The sequence below is a fragment of the Oryzias latipes genome, chromosome 17 (genome assembly GCF_002234675.1).
Source record: "Oryzias latipes chromosome 17, ASM223467v1".
Lineage (NCBI taxonomy): Eukaryota > Metazoa > Chordata > Actinopteri > Beloniformes > Adrianichthyidae > Oryzias > Oryzias latipes.
The window spans coordinates 12,825,640-12,844,649 of NC_019875.2; the positions used below are offsets into that span (position 1 = coordinate 12,825,640).

Sequence of the window (19,010 nt, forward strand, 5' to 3'; positions counted from 1 at the left end):
TTTTTCATCTTTCCCCAGTTTTTTTTTTTCAATCAAATGCATATCCAAAAAGGTATACAAAATGTTGTTGTTTAATTGACTGAAATGAAAAGCAAGGTTTTGAATCTTGGAATTGTGATTCTATAAGACAAAAAGGTTTGTTTGGAGTTTAAACTGCAGAGGATTCCTTTGGTGTTTCAGCTGGAGCTCACCTGTCTGCTGTAAACCGATCAGACCGTCTCCAGTTTCCTAGGTTCACTTTACCCCCTATTCTGCAGCTCCCATCTCATCCAAATGGGTGTTTCTACTGGCGCACACGTTTTTGGTTCACGAATGCTCTGTCTCTTCCAGCTTACTCACAGCACATGGAGAATCATATCAGCCCCCCCAATTTTGTAAGTCACCAGCTTCAACCACGAGGATCCTCGGGATGCTACTCGCCCACACCAATGAGCCCGCTAGCAGACGACGACGGTGTCACTCGGTGAGTACGGCAGAACACGCGCATAAATATTCATTCAAAATGGTTGATTGATTGATTCACAGATCATTCCCAATGTTTAGCTGTTTGTCCTAATGTTACCACCCTACAATTAAAGCCTCATTCAACCACCTCATCACAATTTATGCAAGAGAAAAATATCATCTGACTGCTACAGCTACTTTTTTCTTAACTGGTCTGGGTTTCTCTGTGATAGAAACATGAGGTGACCTTCAAAGTAATCTCTGCCTAAACAGACTCGGCTTCAGCTATAAAGGATTAAGACGACTATAATGTAACTGCAAGTGTGGGCTTTGTAACCCTCTGGCCTACTGGAGAGGAAGATGAGGCTGCATTCTTGATTTTTGTTTATTTTATTCTGACCTCCACAAATTTATAGCTATGGTTGCCCCACAGGGAGCCGAGGAAGGTGGTTCTGCACCGAGGGGCGACCGGACTGGGATTCAACATTGTGGGTGGCGAGGACGGAGAGGGCATCTTTATTTCCTTCATCTTAGCTGGGGGGCCAGCTGACCTTTCTGGAGAGCTGCGCAAAGGAGACCGGCTGGTATCTGTAGGTGTTTACACACCGTTATGCACCTTCAGGAACTTAAAAGCTCAAAAAGTACACTATGCATGATATAAACCCTTTGAGGTGGGATGTTCAGGCTGTTGCCTCAAATCTGTATCTCTGCTGATGGTAAAAATGTGACTTTTTGATGACAAAAAGACCAAATGTCAGCGTTAGATAAATTAACTGGTGTGTCATTTAAACTACAAACTTTGTAGCGCTGAATGTGGGATAGCCTATTTCTTTATAGTTGTTTCTTGTGTCAAACAAATTCACATTAGCAGAAAATAAGCTTTCTTTTTGTCATCTTTTGCTATGTCAACTTCTCTTTAAAACAATTACTGCAGGCATTTGTGTGTAAAGTTGTGCTTGTTTGCCTTTCAAACGTGCAAAATATAGACACTAAACATCGCCCACAACTTTGCTTTATGATTGTGTGCAACATCGTTTTTCTTTTAGCGTCTTCTTCTCCCAATTCTTTGTTCATTTCGCCAAAACCACTCTGTTTATTCATCGATTGGTAACACTATTCTGCTTGTTGAAAGGCCAGTAATGTGACAGTAATGGTTTTCACCTATCAAACTAAGATTTTCCCTTCGACAATTTGTTGAAGAACTTTCTTAAAAGATAATTTTTCATGCAAGACAAAAAAACAAGAATTTTTTGTTCAAACAAGGTTTTTTTTTTTTACTTTGTTTCGATTCAGGTTTTGCTGTGTACTGTCACTTTTTGCTTGCTTGGGGGGCTTTATCTGGCAACTCTTCCAAGTGGTGTTTTGATCCGTTACATAGGCTCACTCAGTTGTAGAGAGAGCGGGGATCAGGTGGAGGATCATCTAGAGAGAGGAAAGAAAGAACAGGATTGAAGGTCAGCGGCAGCAAGACGAGTATCTGTAAGGTGGAACAGTGAGCTTATGGGGAGAGAACATGTTCACGAGTGACATTACAAATGTGTAACAGGAAGAACTTCATTTATCTGAGTTTTTGTTTGCACTCTGAACCAACTCATTTGATGAAACACCACTGTTTATTCTCCGTCTTTAGGTGAACGGGGTGGACCTCAGAGCCGCCACACACGAGCAGGCCGCAGCCACCCTGAAGAACGCTGGGCAGACTGTGACCATCATCACCCAGTACAGACCAGAAGGTGAGGCGGACAGCATCACATGACTCCAGGCTGTCTCCCTGAGAGCTCTGTGGTACCATTTGTGGAGGAGCTCAGGGATAATGTTACACTGATTAATGCTAACAGAGTTCGGTTGGTGGTCAGGTGTGTTTTCTTCTGCAAAGCCAGAAGTCTGCGGTAAAACCACATCTGCGACAAATAATTTTTCATTATTTTCAGTGTAATTTGACTCTTGAAGTCGTCACTCCATCACCAGTAGAGATTTCACTGAAACTAATAGACATAGTCCCAAAGTTTTGTTTGTAAAAGCCATTGGTCACTTCAGGGACCCATTAGAAATTAAACCGTCTTTTTTGTAGATCAGTGGTCCCCAACCTTTGTCAGGCCATAGACTGTTTTTTCTATTTATTTTTAGCTTCCAGTTTTCCTTAGCGGTCATCCTCTGTAAAATACCTGCAGATACTCTAGACTTTATTTATACACTTTATGTAGGAACTATTAAGATATGATATAGAATTTCCCTTAACCCATAACTTTTAAAGTGGACGCTAAAATAATCAGACGCCAATTTCTATGAAGATAGACTTGTTGTAAAAGTATTGTACATCCGCGTCTGAATGTGCGTCTGTTTTGTACTGTAGCTGTATTAAAAAATAAGGGTTTAGCCATAAAACATTTTGTCCGTGTGTGAAAGAACACATGCACATAGGAGCACAAGCATTAATCCACACCGACACACTCAAGTTAGAAGTACAGTTCTTTTGGTCGTCATGAAATCAGCCAATCAGCAACCTTTCACTGTCTCCCAATTGGGGCCCTGCTTGGACCATCCAATGTCAGTGCCAGGAAAAAAAAAGTTTCTTTATTCTACATGAAGAAAAGATGAAACGGCAGAAGATTTCATCAGAATTTTCTAAAACTAATAATGATCAACACTTAATTTTTCTTTTAGTTGCAATGTCGTAAAGAAATTCATCAATTACCAGATTTGCCTTTTCGTCTTTTCTCCTTAGTCTAGAATGAGGAATTATTTTTTTCCCCCCGGCATGAATATCGTGCGTCTCATCGGCTTCTCCAAGCAGTGGCTTTATCCTGGTTCTGGGCTCTGGGGTTTGGACCGCTGCTGTAGAGCTTTCCACTGTCAATCCCATGAGTCTGTGCCATTGTTGGAGTAGCTTATCATAGCGGGCCTGTCTTTTTTTCTTCAATAGTTTTTCTCTAGGTCTGTCTCATTCCTGCTCTCATATTTGCAGTTACTAACAAATGCTTTTGATCTAAACAGATAATAGTAATGTTAAATTTGTTGATCTTTATTATGTTGTTTTGTTGCGTTTACAAATATCTATTTAATAAGTTTATTAATAGTTTACTGAGTCTATTAAGGTTTTTTCTTTTTCTTCCATTTAAAACGTGTTTCTCTCCACTGTCTTATGTTTGCTCAGTTTAAGGTTAACACCACAACTTCATACCTAGCCTTATAGGACTGATCTGGACTTAACTGGATTGTATTATTGGATTTTAACAATTGTATTTGATGTTTTTTCTTCTGAAACTGGTGCTTCTTGGATAAAATGAATTGACGATGTTTGTGTTGAATCTCTGTGGTTGTTAAGAGTACAGTCGGTTTGAGGCGAAGATCCACGACCTGCGCGAGCAGATGATGAACAGCAGCATCAGTTCAGGCTCCGGATCCCTGCGAACCAGCCAGAAGAGGTCTCTCTACGTCAGGTTAGAGCGGCGCTCCCATATTGGCCAACAAAGGCTGGGTTGACCAAAAGACCAATAACGAGCTTCTCCATGTCTACAGAGCTCTGTTTGACTATGATAAGACCAAGGACTCGGGGCTGCCCAGTCAGGGTCTCAACTTTAAGTTTGGGGACATTCTCCATGTTGTAAATGCCTCTGACGATGAGTGGTGGCAGGCCAGGCATGTGGCGCCAAAGGGAGAGCTGGAGGAGGTGGGAGTCATCCCCAGCAAAAGACGGTAAGTGGAACTTTTAATGAGATCTGGAGACGGGTTGACAGGTGCACCAGCATGTCCCCTTTCAGGTTGGCTTTTAGATCCACTTTTAGGCTTGCCTTCATGCCTGCGTTCTGCTCTAGTTTTCGGTCAGCCTTTCAGACGCAGCTTTGATCCTGACTTCGTGTCTGCATTCAGATCTCTGCTCAGGTCTACCTGCAGCTCTGCTGTCAGGTCTTCTTTTATGTCTAGTTTCTGGTCTGCCTTTAGCTCCACTTTCAGATGAGATTTTTATGTTTTTGGTTGGTCTTCAGGTTCACCTTTAGGTCAACTTTCACTTCAGGTTGGTTAGGTTTTCATAGTCAACCTGGGTAGAAGGCGCATCATCTAAACCCCTTTGGTCAGATCTCATCTTGTTTTGTGATGCATTCACTGGAACCCAGAATATGTGCATCTAGACATACAGTGGTCCCTCGTTTATCGCAGGAGTTATAGTCTAAAAATATCCCACAATAGGGTGAAATCTGCAGCTTTGTTTGTTACAATTATTATAGATGTTTAAGGCTGTAAAACTCCTCTCTACACACTTTATACACTTTTCTCAGATGCACATGAACATTTTCTCTCTTTAAACTTTCAAAGATAAACTTGGTAGATGAACAAGTCCAGTGCTATAGAATGGAACCAAAGATCATCTTTGCAAGCCGAACACATTCTGTCCAGGAGACATGGCAGGCAGGACAAAGAGTAACAATGGTGTACAGCCAATCAGGACGCAGAGCACAATGCGCTGTAAAAAAAAAAAAGAGCGCAAAATTGAACTAAAAAAATCATCAGATCTTTGAAAGGTGAATGATAACAAGGGACCAGTGCACATAAAAAAACACGTATTAAAGGGTAACATGTTGTCTTTGCCTTCTGCTCCTTAAAAGCAGCTGCTATTAACAGAAGTTCTTCATTTAAAATCCAGCTAAAAAAGTGTTATGGTTGGTGTTTAAGTTCTGACTTTCCTTCACACTCTGAGGAGGAAGAAGAGCAGTCCTTCCTTCCCGACTGCTTTACAGCTTCAAACCTTGGAACTAAGGAAGAGACGCTCCATGATTAAGGTGTCACATGGATGTGGTATCCATCCCTCTCATTCTGACCTCCTGTCCTCCACAGGGTAGAGAAGAAGGAGCGCGCCAGGTTAAAGACCGTCAAGTTTAACGCCAAGTCCCGAGAGCGAGGGGTGAGTGAGGCCCCAAAACCCTGTGGAACCCTGGTCCTGCCGAACCCCCCATCAAATAAGAGCTCTGCTCTGACCTCCACTGTCTTTACCTCTTCATCCCTTGTAGTAAAGGTGGACTAGGGTTCCCCAGGGCCGCGGGCTCCTGAGACTGTTTTCATGTTTGTCAGCATGACCGTGACTTTAACGCGTTTTCACCACAAGTACGCCGCTGCCAGCTGATCTCTGCCTACTAATGAGCGTCTGGAATAACAGACCAGCTCCTTAAACGCATGTTGTTTCAGTGTCAGCCCCCCCCCTCTCTTTCTTTGCTGCTTTAACACGAGGCACCGCCCCACCAACCCACACATGCATGGCACCCCCCCCCCCCCCCCCCCCCCCCCCGCGCCTCAAACAAACTGAAATGTCTGCTGCTCCTCTTCCTCCTCATCTCTCCATGGATTTTAAGATGATGAGACCTGAGTTCAGCATGTGAGCATTCAGCAGTAATAAAGAGCAGCTTTCTTTATTTGTGACATCAGCAATACCCCCACCCCCCCAGTGAACAAAAAAAGATTTTTAAGAGAAACCTCTGAGCTCCATTTCCAGCTCCTGCAGGACCAATCCAGTCTCTTTAAACTGAGCTGGACCTCACCCACGTTTCCATGTACCTGCACCTTACACAGCCCAGGACATGAACGTACACAAGCACAGACCGGCTTTTCCTCTGCTGTTCTGGGAAATAAAGCAAAGCTGAAGATGAGAGCCCACTGCTAATGCAGGTGTTAGACGTGCGCACTGCTTTTAGGGATGTAGATGAAATCCTTCTTAACGAATAAGATTTTTAAATGTCTTGAAGCACTTTTCATTGAGTAAGTGAGACCCCGCTGGTGTTTTTGACATGTCCTTGTGGCATTTTGCTGATGATGGAGGGCATGTATATTAAGAAAATTAGGCTTAAAATTGCATTCTGAGTATTTCTTTATTCAAATCGTTGTAAAACAGAACTAGACGAAAAAAAAAGGTGTTTGAAAAAGATCCTTTTGTGACATAGAAAATCCGAGCAAGCTCCCTGCTCCAAGCTCTCAGCAACAGGGAGGGGAATGGGGGCGGGGTTGCTCAGCGCCAGCAGTCCAACCCACAACTCACCATGTCCTTGGCAAAGCTCGGTGAGGGGGCACCAAGGGGTCTAAGACAGCTAGAAGCTGATTGAAGAGAATGGGGTTAATCAGAGGAAGAGGACAGTAATGTTCTGTTTTCCCTCACCTGACCTCATAGGTTTTTACAGAAGGACAGCTTACCTCAGTCTGATGACACCCCCCCCCTACCACCACCACCACCACCTTTACTCTCAGCATGTTAGTGCGGAGCAGCTGTGGTATTTGTCAAGTGTCTGCAGCCATTTGGAGACTCTGATCTTCTATAACAGCTTCATGGCCGCAGTAATGAGCTAATTCTCCAGAATAACTCAACATGAAACCACAGAGAAAACGTCTGTTTGACTCTACGCCCAACCCAGAACCTGTGCAACACCCTCCACTGCAGGAAATCAACTCTCCCACAGAGTAAATATTGATTTCAAACCGGAGAAAATGTGATTTCTTGAGATTTAGAAACTCTCTGGGATTTTTTTTATTTCTTTTGTTTTTGTTTTTTGGGGGGTGTTAGCAGCAGCCCAGGTTGCCCAGGAGAAAGTGGCGTGGACAGAACTGTCCGTGGTTCTGAAAGGGTCAAAACCATCTCTGCTGGTTCTGCATGCGCGTGCACGTTCTGCTGCTGCTCTGATCCCAGCGGCTCAGCTCCGACTCCCTGGAGGAGCTCTGCTCTTCATCTTCATAGCCAACGCGCCCTCATCCCCCCTTTTTTGTTGTCCCTCATCACCCCTCCTCCTCTTCCTCAGCAGTCCACAAATGACAGGCGTAGAAAGAACCTGTTTACGCGAAAGTTTCCGTTCTACAAGGGCAAAGAGGCGAGCGAGCAGGAGACCAGCGACATCGATCGTAAGTACCAGCATGGGGGGAGGGGGGGTCAGCTGGGAGAAGACTGGTCGGTGGCAGGAAGAGAGATCAGCTGGTCGCGGTGTCCACCTGCTCGCCGGCTGTCACGGCAGTAGGGCCTGGCCATGAATGTCCATCAAATCTTACTGTACCTCAAAGAGTCACCTGAACAGGAAGTACCCCACCTTCCCCCGCTATTGGGGGGGTCAGAATAGCCGCCCTGCCGCCCTGCCGGCCGGCAGCCCCCCTGCTCTCTCTGTCTGTCGCTGTCTGTAACTGTTTGTGGCCGTTTTCTCTCCTCTGCTGCCTGCAGGACCTCATCGAAGATGCAGCGCTCAAAGCCCACAGTAAGTCCCGCCCCCCACCCTCAAACCCCCCAGTTTGATGTCTCCACCAGGATCCTCTGATCTGTCCTTCGTCGTTCAGGTCATCTGTGTGTGTGTGTGACACCACGCACACAGAACACAACAGCGCTAAACAGGAAAAGATGGGAGCAGCCAATGTTTCCATTCTTCTGGGTTTTTTGGTCTTTATCTTTTGTTCTTTAGGCCTTCTGTTTTTTTGTAGTTCTTATCTTCTATTTTCCTCTAGTTTTCTAATAGATTTTAGTTTCAATGGACACGCCCCTAGTTCCAATCTGGGGTCTGCTGTTGTGCTTGAAGGTTTCATTGTTTCCTTTACGTTCAGGTTTTCTCCATTTCTCCAGTTTCTGCATTATATTCATTAACAGGATATGAGAACTAGCCTGAGTGTGACGTCACCCACAGATAAGGCCTTACTTTCTGTTCTAGCTATAATCAAGTCAATTCAATACGCATATTTTTTCACGATACGAACATTGCCATGTTGGAACCAGAAATTGTCAGTTAGCGGTGATTGGTCAGAGTCAGTCTGAGCCGCCGTTTCTATGGCAACCACTCTCTCCAATCAGGAGTAAGCTTGTTGGAAGGCCACACCCCTACTACCTCTGAAAGCTGGCTCAGGAGAACCTGTCAATCAAATATTTTGAATGTTCAATGTTTGACCGCCTACGTTTTTGGGACATCTGATTGGCCAGTTTTTAAACTTCGATAACTTGCACTGCAGAAAGAAAATCATGAATAAATAAATAGATTAGCAAGAACATGTTAAAAAATATAATGACTGAGAATTAAAAAAATAAAATAAAATAAAATAATTGATACTTTATTTATCTCACAATGGAGAAACTGTTCTCCGCGTTTTGACCCATCCCCAGGGGGGAGCGGTGAGCTGCAGACTAGCCGCGCTTTGGGTGGCGACAGCTGGCTGGGGGGAGTGGGGATCGATCCCCCAACCCTTTGGTTGTTGGCCGACCTGCTCTACCGCCTGAGCTACACTGCCACCAATTTCTTAATAGAACTCTATGGGATTTTGGATTCTTGGAACCAGCGGGTACTTCCTATTTTGAACGCCAGAGGGGAGGTAGTCATTCTGTTCAGTTCTCATATACAGTCAGTTGCTGTATTCTTGGTTTGATCAGTTGTAATCATAGCTTATAATGGTTCCTGTTGGACACACGGTCTGAGACCAGCCCCTCCATCTACCTTCCTTTCTTCTCTAAAGTCCTTTATGAACCTTCATGACTCTTCTTTCATCATAATGTGATGTTTCTCTGTTTCTCGTCTTTCTTTAAATTGTTGTATCTTGAAAGTTATCAGTGCAGAGAAAGTGAACATTTGAGTTAGAACGAAGGTTCAGTCCTGTAGGAAGAACGAGAACGGTCCGGATCTGCAGATGGACAGCGGGTTTAAAGCTGAACGGAAGCGTTTTGGCGTCTCAGCCCTCGCCCACATGGAGAACGAAAAAGTTTAGGGAGTCTCTGTTTCAGTTGACTGGATGCGTGTTTGGGGTTTTGGTCCCGTGTCTGTTTTTGAGTCCTGCTGGGACGCGTTCCATTTAAGCAAGCTTGACCATTGGAATCTATGCTTCTGATCAATCGACCGATCAATCAGAGATGGGCAGGAAGAGGTATTTAATGTGAGCCCTTCTGTTCACACCTGACTATGTTGGTCTAGGCTTGGAGCAAAGCATTGTGGGTCAGCGCTGACCCGCTTTGTCCTGTGTTTGTTTTGATTCCAGAGCATGTGACCTCTAACGCCAGTGACAGCGAGAGCAGCTGCCGTAAGTCTGCCGGCTTCCCTCACTAACAACCGCTGCTCTGTCTGCAGCGAGCCTATTGGCTGGTTACTGCATGACGTCACACTCGCTGCCAATGAGCCGGCGCTCAGAACTGCACGTTTGAGTTCTGAAAGCAGCATGCGGGGCAGCAGAGCCAAAGCTACGATTTTGTAATAACCCGAAAACCCCAAACTGAAGGTGCAGTTTGCAGAAAGCCAGCAGTTTCCTTCAGAACCCGTGTTCTTCTGCTGGAACCCACCTCCAACTGAGAGGCTGAACTCTTGGTAACTTGGAGGAAAGTGTGGAGAATAAAAGCTCTGAAATGACTTTCAAACTAACCTGAAAAGAGGACTCTTCTATCCTTCGTCTATCCTTCATCCTCTCCCTCCTCTTCCTCCTCCTCCTCCTCTCCGGCCCTCGTCTAAACTGAGCGTTTGTTTCCAGGTGGTCAGGAGGAGCTGGTGCCGTCATATGAGCCTGTGATTCAACAGGAAGGTGAGAGCTCCTACACATTTCTTTGTAATTATGTCTGGAAACTTCGGCATGTCTGAACCGGCGACGTGAGGATGATAAAAGACGGATAAAAGGGTTTCAACAGAACTTTAGAGTTAAAAAAATCCCCAGTAGGGAATCTTAAAAGAAAGTTTCCAGTTTACCTTTATCCAGTTTCCTAATAGACCTGAAACACCTTTACTTCTCTAAATGCATTACTGTGGTCGAGGTGTAAATATTATGGACGAGTTATTGCTATTGATGCAAATACATTGGTCTCTTGCTATATTCATTTTTTGCAGTCTCACTGTTGTTTTTGTTTTTTTTTTTGGTGGAATATTGCAGGCTTTTTTTAACACTGTTCTGCATCCTGATTGGCTGTGGACCATGTCAATCAATCTTTATGCTGTGTTCTGGACAGAATGGGTTCACTTTATGAAATCTTTGATCACAAATCTGTTTTCATTCTTTAATACTGGACTTCTGTTTCTATGAAGGTTCTTTGCGAGTTTAAACGAGAGAGAAAAGTGTGAAAATGTTCATGTCTGTCTGAGAAAACTGTAAAATGTGTTTAGTCAGGAGATCATCCGCCTTAAAACGTTTATAATAGTTGTTTAAAAAAATGAAAGCTGACTATTTTAGGGATTTCATCTATCAGTGGTTATTTTTAGATTGTAACCAATTCCATTATGTAATTCAGTCCAGTTCATTCCAATAAAATATCAAATGAAAAGGTGTAATAATGGTGTAAATAAGCGACCATCAGATCACATGGAGGGTCTTTGGTGTATTTTCTGAACTGATGAAGTATAAATCGACAGTAGAGAGGAAAATCCCTCTAAAGGAAAACTTGAGAAGAATCTTGTAGAACCAAACTCAATAAGTGTGAACATCTGCTGTGACGGCCTTCAACAATGATGGAACAGGAAGCAGACATCCACAAAATCTGGTAGAAGACCTTCTGGATATTCAGGGGTCAAAAAGAAAACAGTACAGGGTGTAGTAAAGTAAACTGAATGTGTGACTCTGTTGCATGTCCCCAGGTAACAATTCTGCTGTAGTTCCATCTGGCTCAGTTCTGTTTGGACCTAACCCGTCTCTCCCTCTGACAGTCAGCTACACCCGGCCCGTCATCATCCTCGGCCCCATGAAGGACCGCATCAATGACGACCTCATCTCCGAGTTTCCTGACAAATTCGGTTCCTGCGTCCCACGTAGGCGGACATCCAATCACCGGACGGCTTTGGGTTTGCGTGTGCTTCTGGTTCTGAGGCCTCTCTCTGTTCTCACAGATACGACGAGGCCCAAGCGTGAATATGAAGTGGACGGCAGAGATTACCACTTTGTGGTTTCCAAGGAGCAGATGGAGAAAGACATCCAGGACCACCACTTCATTGAAGCGGGGCAGTACAACAACCATCTGTACGGAACCAGTGTTCAGTCAGTCCGAGAGGTGGCTGAGAAGGTACGAGTCAAGCTGAAATCCTTCTTTTGTGTGCAGATTTTTAAGTGAATTTGTTGTTGAACTTGTCTCTCTGAGCTTCATCCAAAGCTTCTGTTGAATCCTCAGGGTAAACACTGCATTCTGGACGTATCAGGGAACGCCATCAAGCGCCTCCAGCTGACTCAGCTCCACCCTATCGCCATCTTCATCAAGCCCAAATCTGTAGAGAACATCATGTGAGTCCGGCTTTCTTTACCTCCTTCACCCTGAAGCCAAGCAGTCGCTCATTTTTTTTCCTTCTTTCTGCTCGTCTTTCCCTCCTGCAGGGAGATGAACAAGCGTCTGACAGAGGAGCAGGCCAGGAAGACCCTCGACAGAGCCGCCAGACTGGAGCACGAGTTCACCGAGCACTTCACAGGTGAGATCCCTACAGGTTAGACCGCCACAGGTGAGCCAAGGGGAGATCCTCAAACGGGAGATCCTCTCTGGTCAGTAGAGGGGAGGTCGATCGCCGTCGATTAGTCAACCGCTGTGGGTAGATGGTGGGCCATCAAAAATAAATCAACCAAATATAAAGATAATTCTTTAAAAATTGTTGTCAGCCAGTCATCATTCTTGCCCTAAAGGACGTCGCTTAACTGACAGTCAGACTGCCAATCCAACATCCTCTGAAATGTGCGTCATACATGCGTGTTCCTACACGCATGTACTAGCGCTCTAACAGATGGGAGTTTTTCTTTCTCCTAAACCTCAGAAAGGTGTGAGGGTTCTGCGTCAGACGTCCAACCGTGGATCTAGCTGCTAATGTGCCTAATGCCGAGTTCAGTCACTCAGAAAGAAGCTTGAGTTCAAAGCACAGACAGCTGCTGCTTGTTGGTGCCTGCTCTGGGGGGCGGGGCTTCTTTTGCCGTCACTAACTGTTTTTCGTTTGTGTGCAGCCATCGTGCAGGGCGACACGCTGGAGGAGATCTACGAGCTGGCCAAGCACATCATTGAGGAGCAGTCGGGTCCCTTCATCTGGGTCCAGTCCAAGGAGAAGCTATAAAGACCCCGCCCCCTCCTTCCTTACTTTTCATTGGTTTATTTTAAAAGGAGGACCCCCCCCCCTTCCCATCAGCAGCTAAGCGGACTCACGTTGCACAATCAGACTTAATGGTGTGTTCAATGACCATCAGGGCAGAAGCACATGGGACACAGTGGGACAGTCCAGCTCCTCAGGTGTGGGGAGAAAGTCCTGGAAGGTGAAGAGGAATCATACGATTTGATCTTTTCTAGTTATTGTTTTCTGTTTTTTTTTATTTCCTGGTGTTGGCTGGTGAGGTCTGAAGGTGGGCAGAGTTTCCTGCGCTGTTTGTCTCAAAGCAAATCTTTGCACGTTGGAGCTTTGACAGCATGTACGTTCGCCCACTTATTTCCCATCAGCCCCTGAAAGTCTGCCGTCTCTCTTTTACTGTTTTGGTTTTATGGATGTTTGGCTCTGTTGCTGTGCCGGCTTCATCAGGACCCCGCAGGGTTCCTGCTCTGCCACTGGGGGGCGATTCCGATTAGCTGTGAGATCCACCAGACAGTGGAACAGTTTGTCATTAGAAGACATTTATGGAGAAAAACTGAACGCATTAGCTCAGTGTCAAAGTGCAGGACCCCCCCCCTCCACTGTAATATATATCTGTGTATTTTTTTACCGAATGAGCTGATGGATCAGACAGAAATCTGTTTAGAGAAAAACCAAAAATATATCTTATGAAACTCAAATTGTACAGGTTTTAATCTGATAAAAAAATTTAAGTTTTCTAGAAATGACTGACAATTCTTTAACAGAATTAAAATAACATTTCTGTTTTAATAAATAACAAAGAACTTAATATAAATTGAAATCTCCTTTGTTAAAATTCACCGACTGAAGAGATATTTTTGTCAGTTTTAGGAAGATGGTTTGTTTTGTGTGAAGCTTCCAGAGCAGACGTCTTTGGGTTCGGATTCTGGACCCTTTGAATTCCTGATTTTCATCGCGATTCCGGAGCCTTCCTGGAACTGCCCCCTCCCTCTTTGGCAGTCTGGGGGATGGCGCCTTCTGCACTTTAAGCTGGAACCCTGAAGGTTGTGTCACCATAAAGAACATGGTTGGTCATGTGACATGAGTGGGCGGGGCCTGGATGTCTGCAAATGTAACCTGGTAAACTGCCTATTTTCTTACGAGAGTCTATATTGAAATGGAAGACAACAGCATTATTTTCTCTGCTTCCTAATCATATACAAACATATACTGATATTTGAATATATTTTTTTCTTTTCTTTGACCACCACCTGTCTTTACTTTTCTTTTTTAAGCATAATAAAAGTTAACAAGAACAGCCGGCTCTGGTTTTTATGCAAGAGGCTGAAGTTTTTGTTTTCCTGTAGGACTGAGGATGAAGAAAATGAAGGAAGTTCTGGTGAAACGCTCCTCCTCAGTTCTTCAGGGACGACGAGAAAGCTTCAGTTCTCTCCGCACATTTAATTTGTGTGTTTGGATTAAAGATACATGAAGATACAGCAGATGTTCCAGCAGAGAGGGGAAGTCCAAGTGTCTCATTTTTAAAGACTGCTACCCACAAACAAAGAAGAAATGTGCATAAACGTATGGCACGAGTAATACAAAACATAACTGTAAAACCTAATACAAACCTCCAGGTTAAAGCCCTTACACAAAACACTACAATATTTTGACAATATAAAATCTTAACAAAAAAAATGCCAACCAATTATCATAATGCTAATATAATGCAAAATTGTAATCATTAAGCCATGTCAAGCAAATTCCAAACTTAACATGAAACAACACGATGCTCATCTTTCCAAAAAGTACAAAAGTGCCATAGATACTGAAGGAAAATTACATCTGCGCTCCACAATCCAAGACGGAAGAAAACTAGTAATAAAACCGTTCAGAGAAGAAAAAATGAGGCTGAGTGCAGATAAAGAAGTCCTCCATGACTACATCAGCTGATCAGGATGGAGGGGATTCCTACCGAGGGATCATCTGGGAGCGGAGCACTTAGTTAAATAAAGAGAAGGTGTCATTCCCAGAATAACTGTTTTGGAGTCATTCTTAATCCGCTCTGGAGGTTGAGGGTTTCCAACGGGAAGTGAACCCCGAAGGAGAATTCCTTTCGGCCCTGAAGGAAATCTCCCCTGCGCTTCTGACCACGGTCGGTCGGAAAGACGAGAGAAAAGAAAGGAGAAGTCTTCGCGCAGCGAAAGGTTCAACAGTAGACAAAAGTTCACTTTGAAAAACACAATTGCATGTATTAATATTAAAATGACCAACGTTTGCAAGAGGGGAATGTTAACAAGGAAGTCCTTTAAACATTACCGACGTTAAATGCCGCCCCCCCCCCCCCCATTGGTTCTGTACACTATGCAGCATTTCATGCATTTACACCAGGAATAACACTTCAAAAGTACACCTAAATATCCCCATTTTTTATTTCACACCGTACGCTATTTAAAAAATTATTGCAGCCAATATTTTATAACAATGATTTAAATGCAAACTTCCGCATTAACTTGAGCAGCTATGTTTTCCCACGCTAACTGTCTCTGTTTTGCAGATGCAGCGGTGTTGCTTTTCTTCTGGAATATGTGCTCATATTCACTGTAACTCTGCAGCAGCACGTCAAGTTCAGCTGGAGAAAAATACGCAGACCTCTTTTTTTCACGGTTGCCATGGTGACTCGTGATATCTGCGCTCCATTGATAATGGCTTCTTATAGTCGCGGTGCTCACGCTCACCTCCGAATCAGTCCACTCAGAGTTGATTGATCTAACTCGGATCAGCTTCTCTGAAACAGAAAACTCAGAGTTGTTAATCTCCCGATTGACCAACTCGGAGTTCAAGTTCAACCTCAGAGTTGGTTGAACCTCCTTTCTGAAACAGGCCCCAGGCCTCGAGGGCCGGTGTGTCTGCATGATTTCAAGATAGCCTTTCCCTACTCATGGCTGATTACCTGGTTCAGGTGTGTCCAGCCAATTAGAACATGCCAGAGCAGGGTATGCTGGAAAACATGCAGGAATGCGGCCCTCAGTGCCCACCTCTGCTGTAAGCACTAGTTGAGGTCGGGTCAACTGCCACAGCATGCATGTACTTTCCACAGTGTCATACTGGGGTTTGATAGCCGTGGCCTCAATGTGGACTACGCCGAAACTCATTGCTGTTGGATTCCCGTACTTGACATCACGTGGAACATGATTTTGATCAGTAGAACAGACCTGCAGGTTCCTGTGTTGTACAGACATAGACCTTCGTCAACAGGGTTATGGTTTTATGGTTCATTATTAGGCTGGTTTTCTGCTGTGAAACACAGTCTCCTTGTCTAAAGAGCCATCAGAAGAAATAATGCTTCCAGAGAATACAGAGGAGGAACTAGTGCAGCATCAAACCAAAAGACAAAACATCTGAGCAATACTACAGAGAGACCGTGTTCTGCTATTAAAGGTTTTGATTTACTAGTTTTTGATCAGATTTTCTTTGATTTTCCTGCTGTGTACGACTGCACCAAAGATTTCTAAACAAAATCCTTTATTTTGATTTATGTTGCTGTCAAAGTTAATGCAGCTTCTAAATCCTGTCACGGAATCAATATTTCAAACAATAAAAGAACATATCTAGTGTCTGTGTACATGTGATTACAAACATATAAGAGACGTATAGTACCGTAATCAATGACATTTGAGGCACACAGACATGAGGTCGGTAGGATTCTTTTTCAAAGTTTGTCTCTGTTTTTGCTGTCCTTCACGTCTCCTTGCTCATCACACAGCCTTCATCCTCCTCACTCTCTGCTTGCAGTCATCCAGACTGGTCACCTTTACACAAAGTGGTTAATCAGCATGGAGCAGCAGCTCGTCTGTGGGAGGAAGTACAGAGAAACCATATATATATATCCACATGTGCAGCCCTACTTAACTCCCGTGTTTTGCTTTCTGCCGACCCCATTGTCAGAATTTTGAGACTAAAGTCAGAATCTGAGATTACAGAGTCCTGGAAGCAAATGTGTACAGGAAGCAGTGCAGACTTTCATGAGTGAAATTGATAAATTCACATATAGATGTCTCTCCGGGTGGTTGAGCTTATCGCTGGACTATTTGTTTAACGTTACAACTGAAGGTGATTAAAGTAGATGTTTTTTTGATCAGTGCATTTCTAAAGCTCTGATCTGATTGACCCTCCTCCAGTCAGAATATGATAAACTGTCATGTGTGGCAGAGGAAGCTGGGGTCTAGATGTATCTGTAAACCCTTTAATACAGAATAAAAAGAGCACTTTCACTTTACCATCTGGATACAACAACAAAAAAATCAAATTTTACGTATTTTTTCCTTGTTCAAATTATTTGGTACAACAAGGTTTTCCTGGTGAGGTGAGGGTCAAATAACTACAAAGCAGTTCAAACTATTGTGATATTATAGTTTTCCAGATATCCTTTATTTGTTTCTGTAATAAATTAAGAATTTAACCTTTTTCCCAACATCAGTCCTGAACCAATATCAAATATATTCACAGCCATGCCCTACAAGGAGGAAGACCATGGGCCTGTTTCAGAAAGGAGGTTAAGTGTAAACTCAGAGTGGGTTAACCCTGAAATCAGGGAAACCCTGGGTTTTCCGTTTCAGAATGGGAGGTTTGTTAAACCAGAGAAAGCAGAGTAAGTCAAACCCGTTTCTGAAAGAGAGGTAACTTCTACTCGGAGTCAGTGTCCATGGTTACTTACTCTGTGAACCTAACCTGGTCGGGAGCAGGTTTTATTCTCTAAACTCAAAGTTTCTGCCCGTCCCCTCCCCTTTTTAAAGACGAAGCGGTATTTTTTGCTTTAACCTCATTGCCCACATTCCCGTCACACAGAGACGGTCTAAGTGACAAGAATGGCTTGTCCTTTTTTGGAGGACCCAATAGACGAGGAGGCTGCATTCATTCCTAGAGAATTACATTTACGTCGTGCGAGGATTTTGAGAAGACTCGATTTTTTGTCATTTCCCCATACGTTTTTGTTTGAGTTTTACCGTTTTTCGTTGCAATCAATTACATATACAATGAAAACAACATTAGATATATATTGCTATGTAGATGTTTCATATGTCAAATATTGTCAACAAAGCCTACATCCATGACATGCTCACATTTGACCTGATTGAATTATGTTTTTATACTTCATTTTTAGCTGCTGCCATGTTCTTTTAATTCCTGCAGGATTGAATATACATGAAAATGAAATCAGGGACATTGAATTAGATTACTGTATCAATTACTTTTTGGAAACACCATTTTCTAGCACTGCTTACTTTCTTAATCCCGTATAAACCTATACCACTTGATCAATACAAGGGTAGTGTTGCAGTGTGTATGTGCTGAGCGGGGTGCGATCCACGAGTGACAAGGGGAGGGGCAAGTGCAGGTGCAGATGGGGGGGGGGGGGGGGTGAGCGTGGTATATATTGTGTGTTCGGAGGACGGAGCACTTAGTTAAATAAAGAGAAGGTGTCATTCCCAGAATAACTGTTTTGGAGTCATTCTTAATCCGCTCTGGAGGTTGAGGGTTTCCAACGGGATGTGAACCCCGAAGGAGATTTCCCTTCGGCCCTGAAGGAAATCTCCCCTGCGCTTCTGACCACGGTCGGTCGGAAAGACGAGAGAAAAGAAAGGAGAAGTCTTCGCGCAGCGAAAGGTTCAACAGTAGACAAAAGTTCACTTTAAAAACACAATTGCATGTATTAATATTAAACTGACCAAAGTTTGCAAGAGGGGAAGGTTAACAAAAAAGTCCTCTAAACATTATCAACATAAAATGCATTTTCCCCCCAGATTGGTTCTGTACACTATGCAGCATTTCATGCAATTACACCAGGAATAACACTTCAAAAGTACTCCTAAATATCGCCATTTTTTAATTCACACCTTACGCTATTTAAAAAGTTATTACAGCCAATATTTTATAACAATGATTTAAATGCAAACTTACGCATTAACTTGAGCAGCTATGTTTTCCCACGCTAACTGTCTCTGTTTTGCAGATGCAGCGGTGTTGCTTTTCTTCTGGAATATGTGCTCATATTCACTGTAACTCTGCAGCAGCACGTCAAGTTCAGCTGGCGAAAAATACGCAGACCTCTTTTTTTCCACGGTTGCCATGGTGACTCGTAATATCTGCGCTCCATTGATAATGGCTTTTTATAGTCACGGTGCGCACGCTTAACTCCGAATCAGTCCACTCAGAGTTGATTGACCTAACTCGGATCAGCTTCTCTGAAACAGAAAAACTCACAGTTGTTAATCTCTCGATTGACCAACTCAGAGTTCAAGTTTAACCTCAGAGTTGGTTGAACCTCCTTTCTGAAACAGGCCCCTGGAATCCTTGTTTGTTTGTTTGTGTTAATTCTCAAAAAAAAAAGTTAAAACTGAAATTGATGTTGAAATTTCTTTTTCCTGATGGGCCATAATTTGCTTCGGTCCCATTGATTGTGTGCATTGACAGTGAATGAGAACTGGAGTGAGCTACCCCCCCCCCCCCCCCCCTCATCTTCCAAACAGGAAGTACCTGCTGGTCAAAGCCAAGCTCCAATAGACGTCTATAGAAAACCTAAAA

At 43.6% G+C, this 19,010-nt stretch overlaps 1 protein-coding gene across 20 annotated transcripts in view; it reads left to right on the forward strand.

Moving 5' to 3' along the window:
* Positions 1-13,743, forward strand: part of LOC101156681 (discs large homolog 1-like protein) — a 53,400-nt gene extending 39,657 nt beyond the window's left edge. For 11 of the 20 annotated variants that reach the window (XM_023965500.1, XM_023965501.1, XM_023965507.1 and 8 more), the window contains 13 exons: positions 331-463; positions 878-1,034; positions 2,075-2,177; positions 3,770-3,884; positions 3,964-4,140; positions 5,278-5,344; positions 7,221-7,320; positions 9,418-9,459; positions 9,901-9,951; positions 11,061-11,413; positions 11,519-11,628; positions 11,719-11,810; positions 12,331-13,743. In XM_023965500.1, the coding sequence (XP_023821268.1) occupies positions 331-463; positions 878-1,034; positions 2,075-2,177; positions 3,770-3,884; positions 3,964-4,140; positions 5,278-5,344; positions 7,221-7,320; positions 9,418-9,459; positions 9,901-9,951; positions 11,061-11,413; positions 11,519-11,628; positions 11,719-11,810; positions 12,331-12,437 (1,607 nt within the window). In that variant the 3' untranslated portion in view covers positions 12,438-13,743. Of the gene's footprint in view, positions 1-330; positions 464-877; positions 1,035-2,074; positions 2,178-3,769; positions 3,885-3,963; positions 4,141-5,277; positions 5,345-7,220; positions 7,321-7,630; positions 7,665-9,417; positions 9,460-9,900; positions 9,952-11,060; positions 11,414-11,518; positions 11,629-11,718; positions 11,811-12,330 lie in introns of all 20 variants that reach the window. The other 9 variants (XM_023965505.1, XM_023965518.1, XM_023965519.1 and 6 more) reach the window with 6 other exon arrangements.
* Positions 13,744-19,010: the final 5,267 nt, after the last annotated feature.